This window comes from Chaetura pelagica, unplaced genomic scaffold, assembly GCF_000747805.2.
Source record: "Chaetura pelagica isolate M959 unplaced genomic scaffold, ChaPel_1.0 scaffold57, whole genome shotgun sequence".
NCBI classification, from domain to species: Eukaryota; Metazoa; Chordata; class Aves; order Apodiformes; family Apodidae; genus Chaetura; species Chaetura pelagica.
In genome coordinates, this window is record NW_009954217.1 from 987284 (window position 1) to 1007684 (window position 20401).

At 36.4% G+C, this 20401-nt stretch overlaps 1 protein-coding gene across 1 annotated transcript in view; it reads right to left on the bottom strand.

Annotated features, from left to right (window-relative positions):
- The window catches only part of GRM8 (glutamate receptor, metabotropic 8), a 339426-nt gene that overhangs the window by 44086 nt on the left and 274939 nt on the right, over window positions 1-20401 (bottom strand). The window contains exon 8 of the mRNA XM_010003390.1: window positions 8954-9889. Coding sequence (XP_010001692.1) covers window positions 8954-9889 — 936 coding nt within the window. The remainder of the gene's footprint in view (window positions 1-8953; window positions 9890-20401) is intronic.

A 20401-nucleotide genomic window follows, 5' to 3' on the forward strand; every position in this document is an offset into this window, starting at 1 on the left:
CTACACGAAATTTTAGACTTTTATTGTCTTTACCAAATCTTTTACAAATTTTACTGGGCTTATATCTAATTAAATTTCTGGTCTGGATCCACTTATTGGCACATAAGGGGCTGAAACACACCTCAACTTAATATGCTATCCATAACTAACACTTCAGTTGAGTCACCATAATTGTCCTTGAAAACTATATTAGTTTAAAGGAAATACAGGGTAATGTGGCTTTGATTAGGTGCTGATCATGAGTCAAGGTCCAGATGTGGTGATGAGCTTGCACATTTTGCTATTGAGGTTCAGCTTATGTATGACAATTTACCAGTCCCAAGGATTTTATCATAACTGTAAGATCAAAATCTTGATAGTGTTATGAAACCTATGCCAAAGTGGAACTAATCATTATTCCAATTATTCTATTTGAATTAAATAATAAAGATGAGAAGTTGAATGTCTACTCAAAGCTAAGGTAAAAGCCTTTTAAACTTTTTTTCTTCTGTCGTTCACACATCTGTTCACTTGTTTTCAGTAAGGTAAATGCACTGCTAAAGCTGCAACAAAAGCTATTTCTTGTACTGCTTCCAACCTGGAATGAGTTAGCAAGCACAAGAAATCTCACAAGACCATGCCAGAAAGAGTCCCAAACCAGTTTCTAAACAGCATTCTACTTAAAGATTTCCTGGTTTTCTCAGCAAGAGTAAAAGATAGTTGCAATTAACTTCCTATTACCCACAGATACAATTTTCCTAGTATGTTGGTTTAACATATCATTCTTAACTGAAAAAAAAACATAAAAAAACCCTGTTCCTGTGTATTTACAAACACATTCAATTCCATTATACAGTAAGTGATAAATTTGCTCAAAGATGTTTTCTATACAGTTTGTGGCATCACTAGTTTTGCTTTGTCCAACTTAAACCAGCCCTTCCAGTGCTCTAGCAACCTATGGATTTTTCAAATGCAAGTCACTATTGTTATGAAGCAATGGCTGAAAGGAAGGGCATCCTGTCAGGTCATAGGGCAGTATTGTAGCTGCTCACTGAATGATTCATTGGTCAGTAACACATCAGTATGCTCTGGTCTCAATCTGTGACCGGATTTCAGTCTGAAATGAGTTTGTAGGCACATATTCTTTTGTGAGAATGAACTTACACTTTTTAGGAATCTGAGTCCAAAAATTGCTATATATCCCTTAATTTTAAATCCAGAATAATGGACTGTATTGAGTACAAAATAAGACGCAGGAGCTCCATTTGTCTCAATTACTTTTTTTATAAGGTCACATGAAGCAATATTTTATGTGCATCCCTTGAATCCCCAAATCCTTTCTTGCTGCAGAGAGGCTTGCAATTTGACGAAAGAAATACGTTTGCTTTTAATGAACTGTTAAACTTGCCTGTGATCCTCTTCAGATGCTATGTGGCTGAGCACCAGTTGTCAGTGCTTGACCACCAGGCCATGAAGCAGTTGAGAATATGATCAAACTGTAAGATATATTATCTGCTTTTTCTCTTTATGCAAAACCATCATTGACTTGGATGCTGTCCTATGCAAAATAAGGACACAGTGAGAACCCCATACAAGGTACACTTGCAGATGAAGCACATCTTTAACAGTTTCTAGCATCTTAGTAGCAAAGACTGATCTCTTTCTTACTGTGCAAGGATCATCCAGTGCAACTTGAAGGATTTCTCTTTAACTGCACTTGATGAAGAAAGACAGATTTTTGGCACTGAACAAGTGAAAGCTAAAAGATCAACATTTTTAGGAGGTGAAACTGATTTCTGGAAATACAGTGGATAAGGCTTTTTTTTTTTTTTTTTCTGTTTTCTGGATTATATCTGTGAAACATTTTTTATCACAAACTGCACTCTATTATTACTGATTATTTTTTCTAAATTAGACAAAGATGACAGAGTTATTTAGCTATCTGTGCTTCACAAAATTGTTTCTACTTCTCAGTTAGAATTAAACACTTCTCACAAAAGCCAGGAAGTAGCCAAAAATATATCTTTAAGATTTTCTGACAAGCTTTCCTTCTTCACATACCTGTTACCAACTCTGACATTCCCCAGGATGGGACAGGAAGCAGATTACAAGCAAATTTAATTTTTCTGACAGCTCTTTCCTGTCTTTGGGAAAGAAGCTATCATTCATCATGGAGCCAGAAGCAAACATGTCAGATAAGCAGAACCTTGCTGTTTTCCATTATGTGACAGGTGCATATCTCTTCAATGTACACAACTAGGTACTACAGCTCAATGCTCTTACCGGAACAGATACGCAATCATGCAGAAAAGAACAGGTTATACAACCTTTAAATGCACATGAGTGTCTCACTGAACTGAAAAAAAAAAAAAAAAAGGCTTTATATTTTATTAAATATTCCCCTTCCTTCTTAGAGAAGCTGGTATTTTATTTCTTTCTGCTACCTCCAAGTAACTTTATAAATAAAATCAGTGCTCAGCGTATAAACTTTAAACTACAGTGGCTTAATTACTATTAAAGTAAACAGAGAAATGAAATAAAACCCTAAAGACCATAAGCCTATCTCAAAACAATAAAGGTGTGTCTTTAAAATTACCTATGTGTTGTGTGCTCGCGTATACACTATGCTGAATAACAAATATACTATATAGGGGATAGAATTTTAAAAAGTAGCTGCATTCAGCCCTCCACAAGATTTTGCTGAGTGGGTAGCACAGTGTAAAAGAAATCTTCCCCCTAGCTTCCATGTACTTTAAACAGGCAGGTCACACCTAGATTTTAAGAGCCAGCAGAAGCAGAGGGATTTTTTTCTTCATTCCAAGGGTGCTTCAACAAACCTTTACAGACCCATTTCACCTCAAAACAACTTGAAAGAGCTTGAGACCCTTACCTGTTTTTCATCTGATCATTCACTTCTGTAGCAAAGCAGCTACACAAGGGAGCAGATGACTACCTGACAAAGAAAGCTATGACTTTTAATTATAGAAATGAACCTGAACAGCATATAAATTAACAGAGCTGAAGACAGTTTTTTGCACAAGAGATTGACTTAGCTGACTGCAGTAATTCCTTCTGATTTCCTATGTAATCTAATGCAGTTTGGATAATTAAACTATAATATAGTTCTATTTATTAGAAAGTCAGTACTTGTCCGAAAAAGGGTTTAGAAATGTTTTGATATATGTTTATTTAAATGCAACTCTGATATTACCACTAACATTCACTTCAGACATTTTTCAATTTAAGAAAATGGGAACCATTTAAAAGTTGTGAAATTATCCTGTTTTAAATTCAAACTCACTCTTTTTCCAAAATTCATTTTAAACTTAAAAAGACAGAAAAAAATGAACCTAAAAAAAAAAAAAAAAAGGTTTCTAAATGCCCACAATATTTTAAAATACCCAGTCCATCATTTTTGTCTCAGTTATTAGCCAAGAAACTTACTCCATAATTTTTGCTTGAGATTCTAGTGGGAACAGGGCAGCTTTTCCTAAGAAAAAGCTTGTGGAATGTGTTCCCACCAAGTGATTTTTGAAAGAAAAGGAGGTTGATCTATTTAAGTAATTTCTCATTAGAATTACCTTTTAAGCAGCAATTTACTCAGCCACACCAGAAAAGTACAACCACTCCTTTGTCCTCTTGCACCAGCTCATGGAAGGCTGGGGAGGGAAGAAAAGACCTGTAGGGCTGCTGCAACCATTACATTTGTTCAGCCAATAGGTAGACCCAGCAATATCCATGAGCTGCAGTGCACTGAATAACTTCATCTGGAAGGAAACATGCTGTCTCAGGGATAAGCAAGGAGCAAGGCACTACCCTCACACATGGCAAAGGAGAAGAGGAAGACTGGGCAACAAATTGTAACTCAGTTGTACTATTATTCACATCTTTTTTCCCACTCTGCTCCTACAGCAGAACAACAAATTCCTAATTTCTGATGAGAATTAGGTCACAAATCCTAGGAAATTATCAATTTTGGAAATAATTCAGCTCACAAAATATCTACATCTGGAAAACTTGAAATGATAAAACCTTACAAAAAACACCTCCTTCTTTAACATACACTTTCATATGAGAGGGAGGGATAATTCTATCAGACAATATGGTGAATTTTATCTGATTTGTTAATTTTGAACAATGATCAACTGTGGAAAATATAACTTCAGCAGTCTTCTAACTTTGGGTCCTGTAATAATGAAAATGGTTCTAAATATCCCTCAGATTAATTAATCCTCATGCTACACACAGTGTTGACACTAAAGATTCTGATTTGACAAAGCCAAACATTATTAATAAAATGGAAGAAATACTAACATGATAAGTTATCTTTCTTTACGTTTCCTGTGATGTGTACTGCAATGACTATCTGCAGAGCTAAAACTATGAATATGATCAGAATTAGAAGAGAATGTTTTAGGATGAAGAAAAGGCTTAGTGTAGTCTGCTTCATTAACACATTCTGAGGCATCATTAAGATGCTTTATTTTCTTACATTCACAGGAACACATTAGCCAAGAACTGATAGCATAAGCAACAACAACAAAAAGATTGTTTAAATTTTGTAGAAATGCAGAGGAAGTAAAAGGTCTCTACCTGACTGGTCATTTGTAGTTTTTTTGTTGTGTTTTGTTGTTGTTTTTGTTGGTTTTTTTGTTAAGCTAAGGAACGTATCTTACCATACTGACAGCACTACATCTCCATCCCACTGAGAACTGAGTAGCTTCCTCTTCTCAATTAGAAGCTTCCAAGTCAAATGAATATTGATATATTCTTGAAAGTCTTTCTAGCTTCTTTTAATGTTACTAACAGCTGGACATATGCATAAGATCCACATGATCAGGAAATCCAGGATGAAAACAGCTCAAATAGTAAAATCTTAAGGACAATAATGTAAGGAAAAAAATATACCATACTTAACAACTTGCTTTGCCTTTCTGCAGTTATGAAAAGAGAGATCAAACTTGTCAGAATAACTGGAAAATACACTAAAATCTATCTGCCATGTTTGATGACACCTTGCAATTGCTTCTGATGGGAGGAGAAGAAAGAAGTTGTTCATTGTTTTCTGTGGTCCTCTCTTCTAAACAAAAAGTATACCCTCCATTCTTTCATAGCATGGGAAGCAAGTATTCACCTGGTTAATATAATAAATGATGTAATTATTATCTATGAAAGGACATGATTGATCCACCTGTCAAAACCAGCAAAAGGGTAAACAAATAATAATAATTCAGTTTGTCAAATAGTAATATACTTTAGACAGCCACCTATGCTAGCTGGTTTCTGTGCCATCTGCTGTTGTAATTTTACTCCGAAGTTCATCAACATCTGTTTTAATCACTAAGTTAATTTCACTCTTTTTCTGTGGCATTCCAGTAATTTTGACAGTTTAGATATCTCCAGTACAGGTGATCCTAATATTTCCTGGGTTTGCCATTTACACTTGCATGACAAAGATGAAAACTGTATTCACAGGATACTTTCTCACAGAATTTCATTACTTTTCCTCTAAAGCACCTCACTTACACTTACACAAGTATTAGAAAACTGGTATTTTATGTCTTAGGGTTACATTTTTCATTCAGTTCAATGATGCACTGGAAAAAAATTAATTATTTGTAGTGCTTCCTTTTGTAAAGCAGCAGCTGTCAAAACAGGATTGATTGATCAACAATAGACAAAAGCATGAATTAGAAAAAAAAAAAAAAAAAAAGAAAAAATCACACAGGACTTAAAATCAATGTTCTTATTGTTCTCTGCAGAACATCTATAGAAATTACAATCTAAAAATGGTGTGCTTATTAGCACAGGGGGCTAGTCTACTGCTTTAGATTAAGAACAATAAACACGGAGTTCCATAAAAACCACTAAGCTTGGGTTATGCAAGGTTATTTTGAAATGGTATTTTCACCTTTTGTTGATTGGTCATAGATGCACATTATTTTTAATTTCTTCAGAATTATATGGTAGCTTTCTCAATTTTGTATTAATTTTAAACTTTTACATAAACTGAGATAAAATATACAAGTAGAAACAGTGTCTTTTATAAGGAGCTGTTAAAAATGTTACAAATGTCAAAACCATAAATCAACGTACTCCCACTGAGTCTTGTCAAGTTACCTTAACTTTTACCATGTTTTCTCTTATGGAAGTGCCACATCATGCAAATTGAAGCATTTAACTCAGCTATATTAGCCAGCTAAAGTCCCAAGATTCCTAAAACGCACAGTGGAGATAGATGAGTTTCCCATCCTGTGCTTCACAGCAAGAACATACAAGCAAGATTCTGTCTGCAGAAATGTACTTATGTCTATTTACATGGCTTTTATCACACATATTTGAAGTTTGATGGACATCAACACTCAATTTATGGACTTGTGCCTGCCATACAAGTTTATAGTTCTCTAGTTTCTATCTAGAATCTCTTAGCAAATTTACACTTTTTGGAATTGACCCCAAGGTATCAATGTAACCTTTCCACGACAATCTATAAATTTTGGATCTAGACACCTGTTTTTATCATTAATGGTCATAGTTTTTTGTTTATCGGTCAAAACAGTTTAACAGTAAAATAAAAATAAAGGCTTCTCAAGATGCTTTCTACTTAATCTGTGTTCATGGAATAGTTAATTAAGCAATATTACCTCTCTTTCAAATGTTAATAACAATTTCTGTTGTTGTTGTACTACTAATGTTTAGGAAAACAGAATTTCCTCAAGACATATTTGTTAAGTTTTAAATACTCTTTATTCAAGCAGAAGTGTGTCTAAAGGTGTCTAAAGCTAGTAGTTCAATGAATTGCTAGTTGGTAGCACAACTGGCTTGTAATTAATGTTCTGTTAAATTTTATTACTGGCAGCATTTCAGCTTTTAAGTTTTTTTAAGTTCTCCAGATTATTCCTATGTTCTTTCTGAACAAACTCAAGCCATTAAAAAACATTATAACAGGATTCTAACATCAACTGCAAAGGGAGTAAGCACCTAAAAGAAGTCTGAATACTGAGTTTCAAATAAGATATTCTACAATGTATTAGCATGTTTTCAAAATGCTTCTTCTGGTGTTCTGCATTAATTGCAAAACCTCCAAACAACTCTGAGTTTATTCAGAAAATGAATATGTGTGCACTAGATATTACATTGTTGTCCAATTTAAACAAGCATTTTAGTTGTATAAATGTGTGAGCTATTATGATGATGTCCATAAGACTCTGTGGAAAGATGTTTTTATTTGCAGCAAAAAGTGGAAGCACTGTGAAAAAAATGTTTTAATTACAGAGCTACTATATATTGGGGTTGTAGCTCCTAAAAGTCATTATTTGAAGAATAACATCTTATTTACAGAAAAAGGCAACAAACAAGTGAAATTCAGTGTTAGAAGCTGTGTGATTTAGTACAATTTCAGTTCAGACTTGGGTTACATACAAGAAATGCAAAAGGTGTTCTCAATAACTTCATTTTTATTTACCTTTATAGGTCAAACCCAAATCATCCTTTACTTACAAGCTAAAGTGAACCAGTAGTGTAAATTAAAATTCACTATATCATTGCCAGAAATTCAAAACCATATTTTTTTGTTACAGGTGCTTGCCATAAAATTAGCTGACCCAAGTTGTCAAAAGGAAAAGTACCACACATTTATATAACAGAGTATTTTTCTGACTTCAGCCTACACATTCAAAAAGAGTAAAAACTTAAATACAATTCACCCAAACATGTCTTTCTATAGCAAAGAGGATTATTTATCTTTGCTTGCTCTATGATATGCCATTACCTTGGTACTCACTTCCCCTGACTTAATCCAAAAAGCCACAGAAATCAAGCCTGAACCAATTCAGCAAGCCTGCTTACCTCAATTTTAGTAAAGAAATTTTTTTCTGCCATACTTTCTCCCCTATACAAATACTCTGCTTAAATTTGGAGTTATTTTATCAAGCTATAAAAACCAATTCTTTAATTCTGCAGGCAAGAGTGGCCTCTAAACCAGAGATATGTCAAACCTTTGCACAACTATAAGTGGACATGTTGGATTTTCCAATTAAATGAATTAAAGAAAAATGCATCTTTTAAAACATTTTAAAAATCTCCTGCTAGAAGAAATGGGGAGAGAGTTTCAGTAAAAGACTTGTAATGTTAATTTCTTATTTTTAAAAATTTCCCAAATCTCAGATTTACAGTTCTGAAGATTGATGCTGGTATTACTGCTCTTACCTACCTAACCTGCCATTTTTTGCTATTATTGCAAATTATTTTTGCAGCTGGACAAAAACTCACTCCATTGACAGTCACCTCTGCCTTCCCATTAGAACTGAGAGACAGAATTAAATGTCTGACATATTTTGTACTGGTCACCATGACTGATATCAGGAAAGATCCATGCCAACCGAACAAGGAATAACAGATATCTGAATATGCAACATTTAATTTATCATTAAAATATCAGGAAGATATTTTCATTTTGTTCTGAGATAATAATAAGTGAATTACACTCTATGATCTTACATAAACTTCATTCACTCTTCCATTTTTTTAAATATATTTTTTTAAGGTTATATGCATCAACCAGATAGAAAAGGAATTATTTTCATTCTGCCTGGGCATTCTTCTCCATTATTTTTGACAAATGTAAGCTGATCCTAGACTTTTGAAATGTAACCATTTCTATCAGGTCTGTGGATGATAACAAAGATTTATAGTGCTTCACGTAACAGGCTAGGGCATCATTGAAGAGTAATAATAAGCATAAGAAGAAACAGTCATTTAAGGACATATTGAGAAAATGTCAACATTATTACACCAGTCAAACCACAACCATTTTCAGTTTCTTGTGTTAAAATATAGGAAACCTACCTTTCGAATAATATATTTTATTATCTGTGATTTCTGAGAGTTTGTTTCCAATTAGCATTCAGAATTACTTGTTTGTAAGATAATAAAAAGACGGTAACATTTGATTTGTAAGCTTATCATCACTTACCTTCTCTGCTGACTGGGCCGTACCAAAAAAGATTGGAATAAAAGCTAACCAGATTATGCAGGTTGTATACATAGTAAATCCAATGGGTTTTGCTTCATTGAAGGTCTCTGGAACCCCTCTTGTTTTTATAGCATAAACAGTGCATGTGACCATCAAGAGAATACTGTATCCAAGGGAACAAATGAGAGAAAGATCTGAAATGTCACATTTGAGAACTCCCCTGGCATTTTCTGGTTCAAGTGTCCTCTGCTCTCCATAGTCTACGATGGTATGTGGTGGATCAATAGCAAACCAGATGAAGACTCCAATAAGCTGCAAGGATATGAGGCTGAAAGTGATCACCAGCTGGGAAGCTGGACTAATAAATTTGGGCGCTGTGACGGATTTTTTACCTTGTTCAAATATTCTGTGAATCCTGTTTGTTTTGGTAAGCAAGGCAGCATAGCTGAAACACATGCCAAGTCCTAGAAAGATCCTTCGAAACGAGCAGACGACTGTATCAGGAGTTGCAATCATTAAAAAAGTAATGGAGTAACAGAGAAAAATCCCAGTCAAGAGCACGTAACTCAGCTCCCGTCCAGAGGCCCTGACAATCGGGGTGTCATTGTACCGCACAAATGTCACAATCACAAAGGTAGTGGCAATTATACCAAGAATAGCTATGAAGACGGGCACAATGGCCCAAGGAGAATGCCACTCCAGTTTGATTATAGGGATAAGCTGGCAATCCGTACGGTTGGCATTTGGTCTCTTATTAATGGGGCACAGTTCACAGTTGAATTCATCCACCTGGTAATGGTACCCCTCACAGCGTTCACAGTGCCAGCAGCAGGGCACTCCCTTCACCGTTTTCTTTCTTTCCCCAGCTTTACAGGGCAAGCTGCAGACAGATGCTGGATGAGTATGTTGTCTATTAGCCCACTGCATGTCTTCTACCTGTGGGTATAAAAAATTAATGAGCCTTCTATTTTCCCCCATCTATAATATCCTAATCCCGGCCACAGGTTTGTCATAAATCACTGCATGCTGACAGTACAAACACAGTTTACCATAATAAGAAACCAGTTTCTTTCCCTTGTATTGACTTTATGAAAGTGTTAAATGATTGTGTCCAATAAAACATTCATGCCACAGGCTTGATGAGTATCATTAGTTTCTATTTATGTCTTCACTGCTGACCAAATTGACATCTGTAAAGATATTTATTGACTCCAGGCTAGTTTAAAAGCAAAAAGCCCTGTACACAATGCTTTAAAAGTTAATCACATGCAAATATAAATACCAGTAGTTCTCAAACATTTAATTATGAAATACGGCTGAGTTTCAAGTAAGTTTCTAGTACAGTACAGAAATATATTAAAATCTCCTTGCATGCACTGCAGCAGAGTGAAGAGTGCCAGAAAAAAGATTTATAATGATACTTTTTCCACAAAAGCAGATACTTGATACTTTTCCACTTTTTAAGTCCTGAAATGCATGAAACTGTTTTGATTGCATTTCTAGAAAACAAAAACGAGTATATGCTCCTTTTTGCTTAATAATGGAAAAGAACTCATGGCATGGCTACTACTCAAGTCCCACTGGTTTAAAAAATCCAAGGATCTTTTTGTAGTACAGAACTATGTACAGAATGCAGTCTTGTTTTCTAAATCCTCCACAGAAGTGCATCAACAAAAAATATTTTTCATCCACTTTACTCTTCCAATATGCCAGTACAATCTGATCAGGAAATGAATGGATTTAAAGCATCTACTGCTTAATAATATCACTCATTTTGGTCCCAGCTCTCCTTAGCCCACCCTTAGCAAAACCGTGCTCTGCAAGAGGACACACCGAGTGAGTGTGCATGCAGCAAAGAGCTACCTGTAGGCACCAGAAGCTTTCTATGTGGCACCCATGCTCCAACCTTGATTAAAGGCCTGGAGCACCTCTGCTATGAAGACAGGCTGAGAGAGTTGGGGCTGTTCAGGCTGGAGAAGAGAAGGCTCCGGGGAGACCTTATAGCAGCCTTCCAGTACTTGAAAGGGAGGTACTTTTCATCACAGAAGATAGTGATAGGACAAGGGTTAATGGTTTTAAACTGAGAGAGGAGAGATGTAGGTTAGATATTAGGAAGAAATTCTTCCCTATAAGGGTGGTGAGGAACTGGAATGGGTTTCCCAGGGAGGCTGTTGATGCCCCATCCCTGGAGGTTTTTAAGGCCGGGTTAGATGAGATTTTGTGCAACCTCATCTAGTGGTAGGGTTCCCTCCTCATGGAATGGAGGTTGGAACTTGATGATCTTTGAGGTCCTTAATGATTCTATGAACCTTCAAGATTCCTTTGTTAAATGGTAAGCACTCAAGGACAAAGGACATGCCTTGGTCTTGTCTATTAAGTGCTTACCACTGTTGTTTAATTTGGGGGCTTTATTTATAACTGAAAGAGCAATAACACAACTTCACATCTCAGGAATGTTTTCAGTTCCTCCTGAAGGAGGACAGGATGAGGACAGCTTATCAAAAGGCACATTTTGGCCTTAAGGGTCTATTTCTCTAGCAATTTTTAACAGATTTTCAATAAAACCACAATGTAACATCACCAGCCTCATTTGGCTTCCTTGGAGACCACACTGGTTAAAGCACCACTCTGGAAGAATTAAGCAGCAACAAGCAGCTGGGTTCATCGCCTCTGTCCACTCTCCCACACAGTGTAGAACTTTTCTGTTATTCACCACACAGCAAGAAGGAGGCAATAAATTTGTTCATATGACAAGCTCTGTGAAACCCCAGAGTCACTCAAAGACTTCCGAGGAGTTTGGATTTGTCCTGAACCTTCAGAAGTTAACTATATTTTAGATCAAGAACTGTGGTAGTTACACAGAATGCAGAATATGGTGAGTATCTAAAAGGAAATCATTTAAGTAATTAGCTTTCTAAAAAAACATAATAATCCAATTGCATGAAACCACTTGGATAGAGCCCTAGCACAGCACTTGACACTAAGAAAATATTCACCTCTGTTAACAGTTTAATCACTGCAATTCTCAAAGGCTGCATAGTCCTTACTGTTTCATCTACTTGACAGGAGAGAAAACATGTTATGATGTTTCAGTGTGATAGCAAAGACATATTGTCCTTCACAGTGTTGTTAGGAGAATAAATATATCAAAGCTTGTGATTTAGCCAGCTACTATGATAATGGGGGCAACAGGAGGCCATGGTCATTAATCTAAATCTCTGGATAAATTTAGGATGACTCAAGAAAGAACATTACTGCATATTCACCCAGATTATAGCACACAATACAGAATCACCAGCAGAGTACACAACACCTGATCCAGCTCACACTTAGAATGGCATGGACAGGCAATATCTAATCTGGCAGAAAGCCTGACAGGATAAAGCTAAGATGTCCAATATTTTTTAGCACATTTGAACTTGCAAAGCAAGTTCATAGCAGATCAGCACTTAATACCATACACACTACAGTGTTTCTGATCTAGCATCCAGTGTTCTAAAGCCACATTTACTGTATTGTGCACCCACGGCTCAGACAGCTACACAGAATTCCTTTGTCTTTCAAAACTTCTACCTTTATAAAAGAAAAAAAAACACAAACTTTTAACTGTACAGCTACTTATGATTTCACATACTTTTGTCTTGACAGTGCTTTAATTGTCCAAAACAATGCTTAAAAACTCCTCCTGGCTGCCAATAAATTGCAGTGCCTGAGGTTCACCTTGATCAGTATTTGAAATTCGATTCTGGGAAGAAAGTTTATACGGAACTACTTTTGATGTAGTTCAGGGGACTGAACACACCCAGTAATGATCAAAGAATCATAGAATCATAGAACTATTTAGGTTGGAAAAGACCCTTGGGATCACCAAGTCCAATCATCATCCCTACTCTACGAAGTTCTCTCCTAAACCATAAGAAAATTAGATGTCTTTCTGGAAAGCACCTTCTATTTCCATTTCAACCAAAAGCAGCCCAGTTCACAGAGCCTGAGACACACTCCATAAAGAGCAAGTGTGCTAAGTGGGAATAATTAGGAGATTAATTTCAAAAGTAGCCTCTTGATTGACACCAAAATGCTAAAATGTGTACACCCTCAGACTGTTATTTAGACACTACTGTAACAGAGGCAGTGTAAAGGGCAAGAGAAACTATACCTCAGATTAGCACTGCTTGTTTTTATAACATCCAAACATGTCTGCTAAGTTCTTCTGTGTATGCAGCAATTAAAGACTGAAAAATCATGCTACTTCTGGACATCTGGCTCATTCCTAGGTATCCATAACGTGCACACTCATTGTAGTATATTTTTGAGCTATTAATTTTGCATAATATGAATGTAATAATTCAGAAGAAATCATTACAATGGTCTTAAAGCTCTATCAGTTTTCCAGTCACTGAATGTATACACCAAAGAACCAAACTTCTGAAAGCTATGCAGAAGATTCACCCATGTAATTATTTTTCTTTCTGTAGACTCTAGCACTATTGATCCCACTTCTTCTCTGAGATTAACTTTAGACAATGTGCTGGTTTGGTTTGACAGGTTTTTTTGGTAGTGATGGAGAACCCCAGAGGTGGCTCCTTTAAGAAGTTCCTAAAAACTCCCCCAACTCCAAATCAGGTGGTCAAAGCTGAGCCATTAAAGAGAGAATAGATGCACCTCTACAATTAACATATGAAAGAACTGATATAATACGGGAAAGCAGAGAGAACAGAAGACCTGAGCTGGAGTGGAGATCCTGAGGTGGGTGAGGAAGAAGGGAAAGGAGGTAACCAAGCAGAAGTTCCCCCGCATCCCATGGTGAGATGGCAGGCTGTCCCCCTGTATGCCCTGGAAGACAAACATGGCAGAGCATCCCCTGAAGGTGTCAGGAGGGGTGAATGTGGACCTGCAGCCCATGAACTTGGGCCTACAGCCATGGAGAACCCTGCACCATAGAAAGCGACTGTTTCGTAAGGAGATCGTGACTCTGTGGTAAACCCACACTGGAGCAGCCTGCTCCTGAGGGACTGCACCTCATGGAAAGGACTCATGTTGGAGAGGTTCTTGGAGGACTCTCTCCCTGTGGGGAAGCAGGGAAGGACTGTAAGAAATCCTTCTCCCTGAGGAGGAAGGAGCAGCAGGAAGCACCAGACTGTGAACTGACTCTAAACCCCATCCCCTGTCCCCCTGTGCTGCTGAGGGAAGAAGGCAGAGAAATTGGGAACAAAGTAATTTGGGACCAGGAAGAAGGGAGGAGTGAGGGTAACGTATGTGAGCACTGCTCTTTGTGTTGTCTGTGTCCTGTGTGCATTTGATTAGAGATAGGTTAAATTATTATTTTTCCCCAATTTGAGTGCATTTTGCCCGTGACCTTAATTGATGAAGAATCCTCCTTGTCCTTTGTCTTGACCCATGAGTTTCTAGTTGGCCTTTGTCCTCCCCACAGTATGTGTGTGTGTGTGTGTGTGTGTGTGAAGGGGGGCGTGTGAGTGAATGACAACATAGGCCCAAACCACAACAGACAATAATGATAGTAGAAACGTAAGAAACAAAAAAGTGAAGGAGGATAATTTGGGAACACAGTCAGGGAGACTGTACTATTTTCAGAACTGCTAAATAGTCATAAACTTTAAAGAAAGTTGCTGGATGCTCAGACTCTTTTGAAAATCATATTTTTATATATAGACATAAGCACTTAGCAGTGGAACTTTCAGAAGTGCCAAAGCAAACTTGTTCAATCCAACTGATTAATTTAAATGGGAGCTAAGTACCTTGTCTGTTTAAGGGCTTTTGAAAATCCCACTCTGCTTCCATCTGCAATTTTCACAAGCTAAACACTTTGGAAATCCTGCCCCAAAACTATCCGGAAGTTCAAATGTTACAAGCCTAAGTTCAGGGGAGCTAAATTTTAGCCATATATTTTTAAACCAAATTTTCATGGAGAAAAGAAACTGGCAAGGAAGCCAAAGCCAGACAAATGAAACACAGAAAAGAAGAGGGTTTGTTTAACATTGGAAAAGAATGAAAAAGTACTGCAGTATGTCAGCCTACTTATTGATCAAGGGCTGCTGCACTTTTCATACTGCTCAGACCCTGCTGAGGCTGAGTGAGCCTCAGATTAAGTAACCTTAGGTAAATTCAGTTTCTAGAAGATTTATTTTGTCACCTTCATTTTCATGTGACATCTAGCTGCTGTTCGCTACAGTACGATACATGACAAGGCAAAGTTCATTGTTAAATCTATGGGAATTCATCATCTAGCTCAGATGGACTGGAATAGCCTAGCTCTGAAGCTATTAGTATTAACAGTTTAAAAATTATTATCAATTGCATTTTAGTAGCTTCTCTGAATTTGGCAAGTGTTTGACGGATTGATGTGCTATGATGAAGTATCTCACATTCCCCCAAGATAAGGTTCCATTTTTTACTATTCCAATACTTACTGGAGTGAAAACATCAGAAGGAGTATGACAGCATTTCATTTTCTATGAAATGCATCATGATTCAAAAAGAGAATGGCTTCATTGCTATTTAAATAGACATAAAAATCATCTCTATATGAGATAACAGCTTGATGGAGCTGCAATTTGCTTTAATTTGCAGTGTTAAGATTCACAGTTCACTAAACCATTAAAATACAGTCAAAATGCCATTTCATATAAAAAGCGAGTAAACACCTCTATCCTTCATGAACATTATAAATACAATTTCCTCTCATATCTAATAATAAAGCTAAAATTTAATAATGTGTGAACTGGGCTAAAACAATATGAGTTTTACATGACACAGTACAAGTAGCACATTCACATTCCTGGCACCTATGTTCTTCCAATAATCAAGCAACTCATTCATTCAGCAATGCCCTCAGCAACCAGAGGAGACTGATCAAAAATGCTGTTAATAGGTCACACATCATTTCTGAACTTATTATGTGTACAAGACCACTGTTTTCCATTCTTAACAATCATGGAAAAATTAATCACTTGCTCACATAATTCAGTAACCAGCGAAAACATAAAGGCATTAGGCAGCCTTCAGAGGGCTTATATTAAGATACTGGTGGATAATATTTTAATGCTTCTGATTATGTTATATTATCACTTGCAGGAATATGCATTTTTGAAATCTTATCTCAGACCTAGATACATATTTTTAAAAATTAAAAATATATTTAAGGATATTGTTGTAATAAATGAAAGTATACAAGATCTGGACAGAGGAGTAGTGCATTCTAACAGAGTTGTGGGAGCGGGCAAAAATCTCCTTCTTTAGTCAGTTGGCCAAGACTTTCAGAAGCATCAAGGCTTGTACATATACCTTCATATGGCTTTTAAGAGATACTCAAATTCTTAGTTGAAATTACAAAGAACTGAAATACTACCTCCAGCTGTCACTAGGAGTTGTTCTTATTTTTGTCTGAAGTTCCTGGAATTATTTCTCTTCTGACGAAAAGGTTCATCAGAGAGGCATAGCAAGTGAATTAATTAAGGCAATTTAGTCTAATATTTAGCTTTTTTAATTGTCTAATGCATCTGTTCTCACAGTAAAAGTTCAAGTCTCTAATGTACCTTGTCCAATCAAGTCATCTGAACCATCAAAACCCAAAATTAAACTAAAACTGGTTCAACTAAAGTGAATTCATTATGAGCCTAAATGTAATGATCATTACATTCAGTCTGCCAGACAGATTTTATCTCTCTAGAGAAAAGCTGCGTATACTTACAGACTACACTTACAAATATTTAAGAGGCATGTGCAGAAGGAATAAGTCAAGGACAAAAAGATCCAGTTTTAAATTTAAAGAAAAAAGAAATCAAAACAAAACCAGAATGAATCCAGATTGTCAAAATCAGTGTAATGTAACTATTGTTACCAATTTTGCCATAATAGCTGTAGACCTCAATTGCACTAGGGGCTAAGAAAAAATGATGGTCTCAATACTAAAGACTTCAGTCAAACCACAAGATAAAGGAGAGCACAGGATCAGAAGAATACAGAAAAAGACATACCAAAACCAGTAAGGCAACACTGATTAGCATGATGGTCAGTAGCCATACAGATGCTTTTTTGAAGGACATTGTAGCAAAAAGATTTTAAACGAGGGAACTGAAAGAAGAGAGCAGGCAATTCTGCATGTATTTTCTGAGCTTTCCAACCAAGCATAAGTAGCAGCAAGACAGAAAGCACAAAGGCAATAACTTCATCACTGACCTCTCAAAGAATAACAGTAAACAGAGATAGAATATCCCGTGATCCTGTGCTTCTCAGTTTCTGACGAGTGTTTCAGTAAAGTGAAGCACTTGACGTGTTGAGCAAAGTTGCCTTCAGATCAGCAATCCTGTACTTTAATTGACGGTGACCGAGGAACAGACAAGCTCGGCTGAAATGTAGGGATCAAGATTATTTCCCTGTCTCAAGAAAAGAGGTGCTATACCTAAACCATTCCTGATGTATTTGTCAACCTGTTTTTAGGGACAAAAAAGCTGCTAATACATGTAGTACATTCTACCCTGAGGCACTACAAAATCCTAAACACTGAGATTAATGTTTTGACATTACTATAAGATATTTTTCCCTTATAATAGCTCATACGTTCTTTGTCATCTCCTCATAGTGATCAGTCACAGTTTTCCACGATAATAATTTTGAATTTTCAGCACTACATAAACAAAAGAAAATCACACGGGCCCTTTAAACACAGTTCCAGCTAGGTAACAAAATCACATATAAAAAATCTGGAAGTCTGAACTAACTCAGAACTGGCAGGAAACAGACTGTTTTATACTGAGATTTTTCAGCAGTCTATGCTGCTGCTTAGAATGAAGAGTCAATAATTAAACTGAAAATTCAGTGGAGAAACTTAGTGATCTGGCAGGCACAAAACTAGCATGTGGAAGTTTCAGCAAGAGAACACACAGCACATTTAGTCAGAAAAAGGGGGAAAATCCTTATTGCTGAGGAAACAAAGATGAACACATTCAAAATGAGAGTACTTCAGGAAAATGGGGATTCATATGGACTGAGAATGTTGAGACTTATTCTACAGTACTTAAAGAACTGACTGAGAAGATGGACAGGCTTGAGACTCCATGGGAAAGCATGGAGAACTTGCAAATGGGAAACCTTAGTGCTTTTGCTCAGAAAAAGGGGAAAAAGAAGCAGCCAGGAAATTATCAATCATTCAGTTTAACTTAAATTCTCAGAAAAATCCTGAAAGAAATACACAAACACATTTCAGAATCACAGAGAAAACAAACAAATAAGATAAATAACAGCCAAAAGGGATCTGTCAAGAATGAGCTGTCACATTTCCTTCAGTGAGAGGGTAAAAGGTATATTGGATGAGAGGGAAGCATCTAGGTGCCATTTATCTTAACATTAGAAAGATTTTTGACACCATCTCAAATTACACTCTCAGTCATAAGCAACCTATTGAAACAAAACTAGTCCCTCAGGGCTAAGTGCAAATTATATCAGAAAGCTGTGGGAAGATAAAATTTGTCATTGATTCACTGTCAGAATGGAAGGGGTGGTACAGGGTGGGGCCTGGAAAAGTCTATTCTTAGTCTGCTATTATTCAATACTTGTAATAAACACTTAATGCAGTTTGGATGATAAAATGGAGTATACAGTGATCAAATTATCTCAGTAACACTGGAAAAGGCTGAAGCTATGCTGAAGGTCAGGACAGTTATTTAAAACAATACTACAGAGAGTCAGGAAAAAAGAAGTGTGCAGTTTAACAGGGACAACTAACAGGTAGCAGCACATTGTGGGTCAGGAAGGACAGACAGATAGCAGCTCACAGCTTTAATAGATTATACTATGTTGAACAAATGTTTCACTGTTGCAAAAGGTGCAAATGTCATCCTGAGAAACATGGATATATAAAATAGTATTCCCCCTCTACTCTGCCCTCATGAATACATTAAATGATGTTTCTCCTATACTGTGCATTAGTGAGACTTCAGCCAGAGCACTTTGTGCAGGCTGGATCGTTATGTTTCAGTTTGAAGGAGAACCAGACAGGGAGTCCAGAAGAAATCAGCAAAGACCAGAAAAAAGAACTCTGCAACTAAATTCAGGCTGAAAAAATAACTGACTAGTGAGTAAATTAAGTCTTTGAATACATGAAAAGGATGAGGGTGTTCTTGATGTATATAAAATAACGTAAGAAGTAACAGGTGTAAATTATAGCAACTAGGAGTAAAGTCAGGTATTTATAAAACACTTTAAAGTGATAAGGGTAATTAAAAAATGGAAAGTAAAATTCTTCATGCTTGGAGTAACATAACTATAGATGATGCCAAGTTTATGCAAGGGCTATAAAGTCCTGAAATCCCTTTAGCTGTCTTCTATAGTGCTATGGCAGATTTCAGGTACTATATATTTTGAGCACAAATAAAAAACTAAGATAATAACTAGGCCAGATGAATAGAAAAATTCCAATATATTCTCATAACAGCTAAACTCTTTAGACCACTTTTTGCAGTTTTACAGAAATAATTTTTAAAATAAGAATAAAGTAAATAAGAAATGTTGATGATCATATTTTTTCCTTTTTCTTGGGTAATTAATGAGGAATTTTAAATATTGTTATGGGTAGAGTTGCTGTATTTGTTTTGGTTATAGGGAAAATGCTTCTCTGATAAATGATAGGGAAAGGTCTAAGTGAAAGAAATCACCACTGTCACTATAAAAAACTGTTCTATATAACAACATAGGAACATATACCAGTTTGGGAAGTATTAAGCAGTCTCCACATAAAAAAAAAAAGTCAAATCTGGAGTCCTATATGTGAGTTGAAAGCCATCCAAGAATTCATAGAAAAGCTGTCCTTCCCTACTAATGGGATGCACAACCTGAAGCAAAAGTAGATCCTAAATAAGTAATCATGTTTATAAACTAACACATCTGTTATGGCATTCTTACTAAAGACATATACAATCTTGCATTCACTCAGGAAACTTCAGAGTGTAGGAGTCCAGTTGCTTGTGGGAGGAACTCCCAGCATGTGCTCAAGGCATACAAGAAATCTACCTTTGAGGGGATTACTAGGAAATCAAATAAAAAAAACTAACAGATGCCAGAAAACTTGAGAAATGATGGCTTAAGAAGATCTTGGGAGTAGTCCTCTAGCCCAACGTCTGAACCAACTATGCAAAATCAGTCTGTACAGCTCACCTTCTCCAACCAGCCCTGGAGATAGCACTTGAGATAACCCAGCCTTCCAGGTAAGGCAGCTCAGTGCTTAATTAATTTCATCATGAGAATCTTTTGGCATGTCTGCACTATATCCCTCTTACTGCAATTCATATCCACTACTTCTCCTAATAGCCAAATTAACCATGACTAACAGTTTGTTCTTTTCCTGAATAATCTTTTCTGTATCGAAAGAGATTAACACAACTCCCCTCAGTTCAGTCTTCTCCAGACCAAACAATCCCAGTTTGCTGAAAATTT